At 47.1% G+C, this 11,901-nt stretch overlaps 1 protein-coding gene across 1 annotated transcript in view; it reads right to left on the bottom strand.

Annotated features, from left to right (window-relative positions):
• Nucleotides 1-8,642: 8,642 nt before the first annotated feature.
• DENND3 (DENN domain containing 3) overlaps nucleotides 8,643-11,901 on the bottom strand; it is a 141,706-nt gene continuing 138,447 nt past the window's right edge. Inside the window, exon 23 of the mRNA XM_063921193.1 lies at nucleotides 8,643-11,075. Coding sequence (XP_063777263.1) covers nucleotides 10,875-11,075 — 201 coding nt within the window. The 3' untranslated portion in view covers nucleotides 8,643-10,874. The remainder of the gene's footprint in view (nucleotides 11,076-11,901) is intronic.

The following is an 11,901-nucleotide window of genomic DNA, read 5'->3' as shown; positions in this document are numbered from 1 at the left end:
TCGCTTCGTAAGAAGCCACCATCTTTCCCAGGACTCTTGTGCATTGATGTACAGACACTGTCCCTGGTTTTAGGAGGTTCCTGACAAGTTCGGATAACTCCCTGGCTTTCTCCTCCGGAAGAAACACCTTTTTCTGAACCGTGTCCAGAATCATTCCCAGGAACAGCAGACGTGTTGTCGGGGTCAACTGAGATTTTGGAAAATTCAGAATCCACCCGTGTTGTTGCAGCACTACTTGGGTTAGTGCTACTCCGTCCTCCAGCTGTTCTCTGGACCTTGCCCTTATCAGGAGATCGTCCAAGTAAGGGATAATTAATACGCCTCTTCTTCGCAGAAGAATCATCATTTCGGCCATTACCTTGGTAAAGACCCGAGGTGCCGTGGACAATCCAAACGGCAGCGTCTGAAACTGATAATGACAGTTTTGCACCACGAACCTGAGGTACCCTTGATGTGAAGGGCAAATTGGGACATGCAGGTAAGCATCCTTTATGTCCAGGGACACCATAAAGTCCCCTTCTTCCAGATTCGCTATCACTGCTCTGAGTGACTCCATCTTGAACTTGAATTTTTGTATGTACAGGTTCAAAGATTTCAGATTTAGAATAGGTCTTACCGAGCCGTCCGGCTTCGGTACCACAAATAGCGTGGAGTAATACCCCTTTCCCTGTTGTAGGAGGGGTACCTTGACTATCACCTGCTGAGCAAACAGCTTGTGAATGGCTTCCAATACCGTCGCCCTGTCTGAGGGAGACGTTGGCAAAGCAGACTTTAGGAACCGGCGAGGGGGAGACTTCTCGAATTCCAACCTGTAACCCTGAGATACTACCTGCAGAATCCAGGGGTCCACCTGTGAGCAAGCCCACTGTGCGCTGAAATTCTTGAGTCGACCCCCCACCGTTCCTGAGTCCGCTTGTAAGGCCCCAGCGTCATGCTGAGGGCTTTGCAGAACCCTGGGAGGGCTTCTGTTCCTGGGCAGGGGCTGCTTGCTGCCCTCTCTTACCCCTTCCTCTGCCCCTAGGCAGATATGACTGTCCTTTTGTCCGCTTGTTCTTATAGGACCGAAAGGACTGCGGCTGAAAAGACGGTGTCTTTTTCTGTTGGGAGGGGGTCTGAGGTAAAAAGGTGGATTTTCCGGCAGTTGCCGTGGCCACCAGATCCGATAGACCGACGCCAAATAATTCCTCCCCTTTATACGGCAATACTTCCATATGTCGTTTGGAATCCGCATAACCTGACCACTATCGCGTCCATAAACTCCTTCTGGCAGATATGGACATCGCATTTACTCTCGATGCCAGAGTGCAAATATCTCCCTGCGCATCTCGCATATAAAGGAAAGCATCCTTTAATTGCTCCATAGTCAATAAAATACTGTCCCTATCCAGGGTATCAATATTTTCAGTCAGGGAATCCAACCAGACGACCCCAGCACTGCACATCCAGGCTGAGGCGATGGCCGGTCGCAGTATAACACCAGTATGTGTGTATATACTTTTTAGGGTAGTTTCCAGTCTCCTATCTGCTGGATCCTTGAGGGCGGCCGTATCCGGAGACGGTAACGCCACTTGTTTTGATAAGCGTGTGAGCGCCTTATCCACCCTAGGGGGTGTTTCCCAGCGCGCCCTAACCTCTGGCGGGAAAGGGTATAATGCTAATAACTTTTTTGAAATTAGCATTTTTCTATCTGGGTTAAACCACGCTTCATCACATACATCATTTAATTCCTCTGATTCAGGAAAAACTACAGGTAGTTTTTTCACCCCCCACATAATACCCCTTTTTGTGGTACTTGCAGCATCAGAGATATGCAAAGCCTCCTTCATTGCCGTGATCATATAACGTGTGGCCCTACTTGAAAATACGTTTGTTTCATCACCGTCGACACTAGATTCAGTGTCTGTGTCTGGGTCTGTGTCGACCGACTGAGGTAAAGGGCGTTTTACAGCCCCTGACGGTGTCTGAGACGCCTGGGCAGGTACTAACTGGTTTGCCGGCCGTCTCATGTCGTCAACTGATTTTTGTAATGTGCTGACATTATCACGTAATTCCATAAACAAAGCCATCCATTCCGGTGTCGACTCCCTGGGGGGTGACATCACCATTATCGGCAATTGCTCTGCCTCCACGCCAACATCGTCCTCATACATGTCGACACACACGTACCGACACACAGCAGACACACAGGGAATGCTCTTATCGAAGACAGGACCCCACTAGCCCTTTGGGGAGACAGAGGGAGAGTTTGCCAGCACACACCCAAGCGCTATAATATATATGGGAACAACCTTATATAAGTGTTGTTCCTTATAGCAGCTTAAATATATCCAGTATATCGCCAAAAAATGCCCCCCCTCTCTGTTTTACCCTGTTTCTGTAGTGCAGTGCAGGGGAGAGTCCTGGGAGCCTTCCTTACAGCGGAGCTGAGCAGGAAAATGGCGCTGTGTGCTGAGGAGAATAAGCCCCGCCCCCTATTTCGGCGGGCTTTCCTCCCGTGGATTTAGATAATTGGCATGGGTTAAATACATACATATAGCCTTAATGGCTATATGTGATGTATTCTTTTGCCTTAAGGTAATAAAATATTGCTGCCCAGGGCGCCCCCAGCAGCGCCCTGCACCCTCCGTGACCGCTTGGTGTGAAGTGTGTGACAACAATGGCGCACAGCTGCAGTGCTGTGCGCTACCTTCATGAAGACTGAAGAGCCTTCTGCCGCCTGTTTCCGGACCTTCATTCTTCAGCATCTGTAAGGGGGGTCGGCGGCGCGGCTCCGGGACGAACCCCAGGGTGAGACCTGTGTTCCGACTCCCTCTGGAGCAAATGGTGTCCAGTAGCCTAAGAATCCAATCCATCCTGCACGCAGGTGAGTTGAAATTCTCTCCCCTAAGTCCCTCGATGCAGTGAGCCTGTTGCCAGCAGGACTCACTGAAAATAAAAAACCTAAAAAACTTTTTCTAAGCAGCTCTTTAAGAGAGCCACCTAGATTGCACCCTGCTCGGACGGGCACAAAAACCTAACTGAGGCTTGGAGGAGGGTCATAGGGGGAGGAGCCAGTACACACCACCTGATCCTAAAGCTTTATTTTTGCGCCCTGTCTCCTGCGGAGCCGCTATTCCCCATGGTCCTGACGGAGTCCCCAGCATCCACTTAGGACGTTAGAGAAAGGTTAGTGAGAGAGGCTGCTGAAAAAAGCAGGGGTAAATTAGTGAGAGGTAACGAGGCGAGAGGTGAAGGTGGGAGATAAGTTACATTGAAACAAAACACACGATAGGGATGAAAGGAAAAATAAGATTTTAAACCTACCGGAAAATCTTTTTCTCCTAGTCCGTAGAGGATGCTGGGGACTCAGATCTTCAGGAGATGCTCACAGAAGATCCTTGGCCCCTTCCTCTCAGGGAGGACCTGTTGCAGCAGGGGCCCTGCGTATTCCAAGACTTACCGCGGTTGCGTTTGACGGCATGGCGGTTGAACGCCGAATCCTAGCTGAGAAAGGTATTCCGGAGGAGGTCATACCTAATCTGATAAAGGCTAGGAAGGAGGTGACGGCGAAACAATATCACCGTATCTGGCAGAAATATGTCTCTTGGTGTGAAACCAAGAATGCTCCTACGGAAGATTTCCATCTGGGTCGTTTTCTCCACTTCCTACAGACAGGAGTGGATGTGGGCCTAAAGTTAGGCTCTGTTAAGGTACAGATTTCGGCCCTATCTATATTCTTTCAGAAGGAATTGGCTTCTTTACCAGAAGTCCAGACTTTTATGAAAAGAGTGCTGCACATCCAGCCTCCGTTTGTGCCCCCAGTGGCACCCTGGGACCTTAACGTGGTGTTACGGTTCCTTAAATCTCACTGGTTTGAGCCCCTTCAAACGGTTGAATTAAAATTTCTCACCTGGAAGGTGGTCATGTTGTTGGCCTTGGCATCTGCAAGGCGTGTGTCAGAATTGGCGGCCTTGTCTCACAAGAGCCCCTACTTGATTTTTCATGTGGATAGAGCGGAATTGAGGACTCATCCTCAATTTCTACCTAGCTTGGTTCATATGGAATGAAGACACCACCTTATCGTGGTGCCTGTGGCTACGAGTGACTTGGAGGATTCCAAGTCCTTGGATGTAGTCAGGGCCTTAAAAATGTATGTAGCCAGAACGGCTAGGGTTAATAAAACAGAGGCTCTGTTTGTCCTGTATGCAGCCAACAAGATTGGCGCGCCTGCTTCAAAGCAGACTATTGCTCGCTGGATCTGTAACACGATTCAGCAGTCTCATTTTACGGCTGGATTGCCGTTACCAAATTCGATGAAGGCCCATTCCACTAGGAAGGTGGGCTCTTCTTGGGCGGCTGCCCGAGGCGTCTCGGCATTACAGCTTTGCCGAGCAGCGACTTGGTTGGGGTCAAACACTTTTGCTAAATTATACAAGTTTGATACCGTGGCTGAGGAGGACCTCGCATTTGCTCAGTCGGTGCTGCAGAGTCATCCGCACTCTCCCGCCCGATCTGGAGCTTTGGTATAAACCCCATGGTCCTTACGGAGTCCCCAGCATCCTCTAGGACGTAAGAGAAAATAAGATTTTAAACCTACCGGTAAATCTTTTTCTCCTAGTCCGTAGAGGATGCTGGGCGCCCGTCCCAGTGCGGACTGGATCTGCAAGACTTGTATATAGTTGTTGCTTACATAAGGGTTATGTTACAGTTGGAATTGGTCTCTGACTGATGCTGTTATTTGTTCATACTGTTAACTGGTTATGTATGTTCCAGGTTACATGGTGTGATTGGTGTGGCTGTTTATGAATCTTGCCCTTAGATTTACAAAATCCTTTCCTCATATTGTCCATCTCCTCTGGGCACAGTTCTCTAACTGAGGTCTGGAGGAGGGGCATAGAGGGAGGAGCCAGTGCACACCCATACTAAAAGTTCTTTAGAGTGCCCATATCTCCTGCGGAGCCCGTCTATACCCCATGGTCCTTACAGAGTCCCCAGCATCCTCTAGGACGTAAGAGAAAATGAAAATAAGTGTTAATATGTGTTGCTCCTGAGGCCAAACAGCAACAGCAATCCAGGGGGACCCACACCCCAAAAATCCCCCCCCCCCTTCCACCTGATAATCCGATATACATTTGTGCAGGACTCACCTTGCTCTGCATGCAGTCTGAGAAATGTCAGGAACCTAATTAAAACCAATATATAGGACAGGTGGGCGTGGGTGCTACCACCAGGCAGAAGGGATCTCTGGCCTTTTATTGTGTATGTAAATACACAGCATTAGGTATACAGGGGAGGGGTCCTGGGGTGCACACCAGTAATGAGAGGTGTGACCCTTTGTCTGGTAAATGTTACAAGAACAACAGCTTCCTAGCGCTAACCTAACCCTGCTATGGGTGCATGGTGGGCGATACAGGGCCCACTTCATTTAAGAGCCTGTGTGCACTGCACATCCTGCACCCAATGTAGCTACACCACTGATAACTATTTGTGTGTAAATCAAACTCCGTCAGGCAGAAGGTTTCTTTTAAATTAGGAAAATTGGATTAAAGTACAGAAGAGAAAACATCATCCAGACGCCTTCATCTGACATCATAGCGCCCTGCGGGGACGGAGAGACGGTTTCTGCCATTAACAGAGTCCTAGCCTGTCATAGACTAGACTGATAAACATTAAGATGGTCTTATGCCTGTGGCAGAGATTGCAGATGACTCAGTAATGGGTTGTAAGTGACGACGAAACACACATTGCAGGATGACCTGCGGCTCTCACAACGCGTCTTAGCAAAGTTCCCCGGGGGCTACGGGGAGCGGTGTGTGATTTAACCATTTTGCTGGTGGAGGACAAGTGACGAACTGAGCAAGCGGGCACGAACTATTCACTAAGTACACTCAAATGCAAGGGGATATAGAATTGTCTGACTCAGAAGTGGCGTAAAGCGGTAAAAAGTAGCAACGTTTTTAATGTTTGCATGCAGGGTAAATACCGGCTGCTTCTGCATGCAGCCCACATACAGCTTTATTTTTACCCTGCAATATAGATGTGAGCTAGTACACGCCCCCTCCCAAATGTAAAACATTAGACTTATGGATAACATTATAGTGACCACACAGGGGTTCAGTATGGATGACCGGCGGTTGGGATGCCGACAGCGGGCCGAGTGCTAGAAAGCCCCTTGCGGGCTTGTTGCGTCGCCATGCTGCGGCCACGGTGGCTTGCCACAGGTTATATTCTACCTCTATGGGTGTTGTGGGATCACCCATAGTGGGAGAATGAGCTAGCTCGCCAGTATTCCGATGTCGGCATTTCACAGCTAGTCTGGATTACGGCATTGGCACCACCAGGATCCCGACTAGCGATATTTAAAGCTCTTACCCCACACAGGACCGCTTATAGGATGTATAGGACTATTCCTGTGTAGGACGAAAAAGTAAATCGGATTGAAAGTTGAAGTCTATACGCTGGTGGGAAGCCCTTTGGGAGGGTACATTTAGTATAATTGCAGAAGACGAGACAGTCAGAGACCAAAGCGGACCTCCTCGGTGCAGGAACAGGCAGACCCAGGCAAGATAAAGATCAGCTGTTGCCCCTTATTTTGCAAAGGGCCTGAATATCTGGACCCTGCAAGGTGTAGGCCATTCCATGCAATATCTGCAGAGGGCAAAATGCCATCTATTGGGTAAATTTACTGAGGTGGGAATTTTTTTTAACAGCCAATCAAATTCTACACTGCTCAAAAAAACAAAGGGAACACTAAAATAACACATCCTAGATCTGAATGAATGAAATATTCTGATTAAATACTTTGTTCTTTACATAGTGGAATGTGCTGACAACAAAACCACACAAAAATTATCAATGGAAATCAAATTTATTAACCCACGGAGGTCTGGATTTGGAGTCACACTCAAAATCAAAGTGGAAAAACACACTACAGGCTGATCCAACTTTGATGTAATGTCCTTAAAACAAGTCAAAATGAGGCTCAGTAGTGTGTGTGGCCTCCTCGTGCCTGTATGACCTCCCTACAATGCCTGGGCATGCTCCTGATGAGGTGGTGGATGGTCTCCTGAGGGATCTCCTCCCAGACCTGGACTAAAGCATCCGCCAATTCCTGGACAGTCTGTGGTGCAACGTGGCGTTGGTGGATGGAGCGAGACATGATGTCCCAGATGTGCTCAATTGGATTCAGGTCTGGGGAACGGGCGGGCCAGTCCATAGCATCAATGCCTTCGTCTTGCAGGAACTGCTGACACACTCCAGCCACATGAGGTCTAGCATTGTCTTGCATTAGGAGGAGCCCAGGGCCAACCGCACCAGCATATGGTCTCACAAGGGGTCTGAGGATCTCATCTCGGTACCTAATGGCAGTCAGGCTACCTCTGGCGAGCACATGGAGGGCTGTGCGGCCCCCCAAAGAAATGCCACCCCACACCATTACTGACCCACTGCCAAACCGGTCATGCTGGAGGATGTTGCAGGCAGTAGAACGTTCTCCTTGGCGTCTCCAGACTCTGTCACATGTGCTCAGTGAGAACCTGCTTTCATCTGTGAAGAGCACAGGGCGCCAGTGGCGAATTTACCAATCTTGGTGTTCTCTGGCAAATGCCAAACGTCCTGCACGGTGTTGGGCTGTAAGCACAACCCCCACCTGTGGACGTCGTGCCCTCATACCACCCTCATGGAGTCTGTTTCTGATCGTTTGAGTAGACACATGCACATTTGTGGCTTGCTGGAGGTCATTTTGCAGGGTTCTGGCAGTGCTCCTCCTGTTCCTCCTTGCACAAAGGCGGAGGTAGCGGTCCTGCTGCTGGGTTGTTGCCCTCCTACGGCCTCCTCCACGTCTCCTGATGTACTGGCCTGTCTCCTGGTAGCGCCTCCATGCTCTGGACACTACGCTGACAGACACAGCAAACCTTCTTGCCACAGCTCGCATTGATGTGCCATCCTGGATGAGCTGCACTACCTGAGCCACTTGTGTGGGGTGTAGACTCCGTCTCATGCTACCACCAGAGTGAAAGCACCGCCAGCTTTCAAAAGCAACCAAAACATCAGCCAGAAAGCATAGGAGCTGAGAAGTGGTCTGTGGTCACCACCTGCAGAACAACTCCTTTATTGGGGGTGTCTTACTAATTGCCTATAATTCCCACCTGTTGTCTATTCCATTTGCACAACAGCATGTGAAATTGATTGTCAATCAGTGTTGCTTCCTAAGTGGACAGTTTGATTTCACAGAAGTGTCATTGACTTGGAGTTACATTGTGTTGTTTAAGTGTTCCCTTTATTTTTTTGAGCAGTGTATTTATTATCTTCTAGAAACAGCTCGATAAATGTTAAGTAGAATCTGATTGGCAATATCACCCGTTCTATAAAACTCCCACCTTAGGAAAGTTACCCCTGTGTGTCAAGCCTTTCCATCTTGATCCAGATCGTGACCAGAATTGTATAATGCATCGAGCAGCGTCCAACACCTACAGTCACCTACCTGGGTGCCCCATTGTAGCCAGACCAGTTCCTGCCGCAGTACCGACCAGGAAACAAGACTTACGCCCTATGGAAACGGGGGTCTCATGTATATTACCCCCAATATATCATGTTATAAAAACACTTTATCCTCCTGAAAGTGCCGCGAGTGCCTTCTGCCCTTATATAGAAATAATCCAGCATCATTTACATATATTTATTTACCCTGAAGGTATACTGTACAACATTTCCTTAAATTAAGTCTATGATACATGTGCGTAAACGCTTTATATATAACAAACCATGTTATTATGTTTGCGCTTACTTATCAAAACTTGGAAAAGACGTTTCCCCATCGTAACTGGGGCGTATTAGAGAAAAATACATATTTCTAGACATATAACAAACATTTTTACATTTTTCTAGAATCTTTGGTTACTTTAGTAAAGTCATTCTTAAAGCTTTAACGTTTTCTCCAGCGCCACCTGGTGGGGGAACTGGGGAAAGACACAATGGTTGTGTATATACAGTATGTACCTAAAAGTTCTTTAAAAAATCACATGTACAAAATGTATGGAAAGGTTTAAATGGACTGTAATATTTTCTTTTTGCTCCGACACAATGGCAGGTAAGAGTCTTGTAAATAGACATCAACACGTCATCACTGCAAACGAGATTGAAAACTTTTTTGGAATCCAAATTGAGCCATAACATAGAAATGAGAAACTTAAAAGCAATGGTAAATGAGGGTACGTACACGTGTGTTTTATATCATACAGTTTACATTTTTTTAGACCTAACTTAACATGTATATTTGGATTTTTTCAAACTAAATTCAACACCATCCTCCCCAAACAGACATGATCGGTATTCAATTCTTTACACCCCCTTCCACACCCGTTCTGTTTCTGCTGACGGGCGTGGTATAAACATTTCAGCTCGCTACCCCCGGGATAGCGAGGGCGCCCAACCCTTTTACGCAGCTAAACCTGATTACTATGGGCACGGTTTGCGTGATAACTTTAGAAGGAGATTGGGCGTGATAGATCATTTGAATACCGCCCATTGTGTTCTAGACTTCTCACGTGACACATTACTTTATGTGTGTGACTGCGTCTCAGATCGTATTTGGTCATAGTTTGCAAAACAAAACTGTATATGCAAATTTGATACTAACCGGGCAAATCATCGAGTTACTGAAAATATATGAACTATGTTTGAAGCTCGCAGTGGGGTACAGAAATAAATTGCTATTATATGCGGATATTTGTCACCATTCATGGTCCTAAAAATGTTACTTTAAAAATAAATAAAAGCCACTGAGAGGGGGGCGGTCACTTCCGTAGACCCGTCCAGTCGCCCAATTGTAGTTAAAAGAAAAAGTCCACAAACAAAAATTGTCTTAAGTGACAGACGGAACAACACATGACACAAGCGACAAAGACAAAACCTAAGCTTTGCCCCTTCCAAAAAACATGATCTGGTCAACGTGTGCAAATCTGGTAACGGTAGTGTAACTTTCCAAACATTTTAAACAAACAAAAAAAAGCCCCCAAGAGATAGCAGACACAACAGCAGTGGAGATGTTTGCTGATAATTAGTGAATAAATAGCAGAATAAATGCTTCTTAGCACATTATAAATACTGCTGGGTGTTACTGTATAAATGTCCTCCCGATTAGATGTTCTACAATCGGTTCTCTGTCGGATACGTTGCAGTGGTTACTGTGTCGCTAATTGGTCACGCCCCCGGTGACATCACTGGTGTACGGACTTCCCGGATGCTTCGCTTTCAGGGAAACATGGCGAGCTACCGTACCTCTATATATACCCCTGTACAGGGAAAGTCCCAGTGTTACATTTATAATCAGCTTTGTCCATCCACTGATTTTTCTCTCCTGAGATAACCAGTACCAAAGACCTCGCGCCCTGTAGTGATCAGACTGTGGAATCCATAGCGACAATATAGCATCCTACAGTCCGTGGAGCAGGACAAGGTAATTAATGCGCAATATGTAGATTAAGTCAGGAACCGGTCACATAGGCCCCACGTCCATCACAGATACCACAACTCAGGGGTACATCTCTTCAGTGGTATTCGGCTCCCCCTGAAGTCTTTCCCCATTAGTGCGTGTTGGGGTGATGTACCATGAGGACTCCCCGTCTAACTTCCGGCACGGTTACTGCTGATATTTCTGAATCGGGAACCAGGTCTCCGAACCCTTCAAGACAATTTGTCCGAAGTAATCTATTAGGCCACACGCTGGTTTTTCAAACCGAAAAGGATGACTTTTATATCTGACAACTCCTGTCTGTTCCCGGCCACGGACCACTCTGGCCAACACCCAGAACCAAGGTGGAGCAACATCTTCTGGGTCACCAGGATGGCGTCTGACCGAAGTATTAAGAAGAAAATAATTCAACGGCTTCTCTGGATCATTCCACCTTCCAGATAGCCACCTTCCCCTCTTCTTCTCCAGACCCGCTCAGCACGTATCTGTCCTCCGCAGAACACAGGGACTTCACTATATCCACATGTGCAACCAGCTCCTTCTCCACAGTCTTCTTCTCCGCGTCAATGACGTAGATCTTCCCTTTGGATTTACCCTGCGATATTCCCTTGCTGCCGACCCAGATCTAAGAAGAAAACCACAAGAGACCTCGTTAAAGTGGAATTTTGTGCCATTTAAAAAAATAATTCTTTACCATCCCCCCATAACGGCCCATCCTGAATCTGTAAAAGCCAAATGGTTGAGTGGTGTGGGACAACCCTGCCCATGATCCACCAGACTTGCTGACACAGCTCATCCAATCAGATTTCTCCTGACAACCCTGCACAGAGCTGTTCGTAGACGAACCCCTGCAGCCTGTGATTGGACGACTGTGGCAGCTGAAGAGCAGGTTTGGGTCACATGCACAGAATCCACAGTTCTGCTACTTCGGTTCCCATCGCTAGACCCTGCAATCTCCTATGAATATTACATTTACTGAATGTTTAATCTCTTCTTTCAGACTAAATATTCCTTCTGTTTACAGCTCTCAGATCTAGGGCTAAGGTGGTGTGATGGATGGACGCGGGGCGGCATATGTACTATTTCAAGTATAAAGGTCCCAAGAGGTATCGTTTTCAATAATATAGGTACCAAGAAGTACCATTTGCCGTACCTGTATTTTCAGATGAAAAATCACCGGGCCAAATGTAATTGCTGGCGATTTGCCAGACGGCGTGATTCCGGCAAGATAAATAGATTTAAAGTGCTAGATTAAAAATTTCATCCGAGGAACAATTTGCCGTGTTCATCCAATTAGATCATTTGTGGTCAAACAAACTGACTTCATAGTTTCCCTATTCATAGCTGTCTCCAGCTCTAGCCAATAGGCGGAATGGCACCAAATATAGTAAGTATACCACCCACGGCATGGGGAGAAGGGTTCCGTACACAAAAATCTTACTTCCAATATC

Source organism: Pseudophryne corroboree, chromosome 5, assembly GCF_028390025.1.
Source record: "Pseudophryne corroboree isolate aPseCor3 chromosome 5, aPseCor3.hap2, whole genome shotgun sequence".
Lineage (NCBI taxonomy): Eukaryota > Metazoa > Chordata > Amphibia > Anura > Myobatrachidae > Pseudophryne > Pseudophryne corroboree.
Note: the sequence above shows the minus strand (reverse complement) of the source record. Positions and strands in the feature narration are given on the sequence as shown.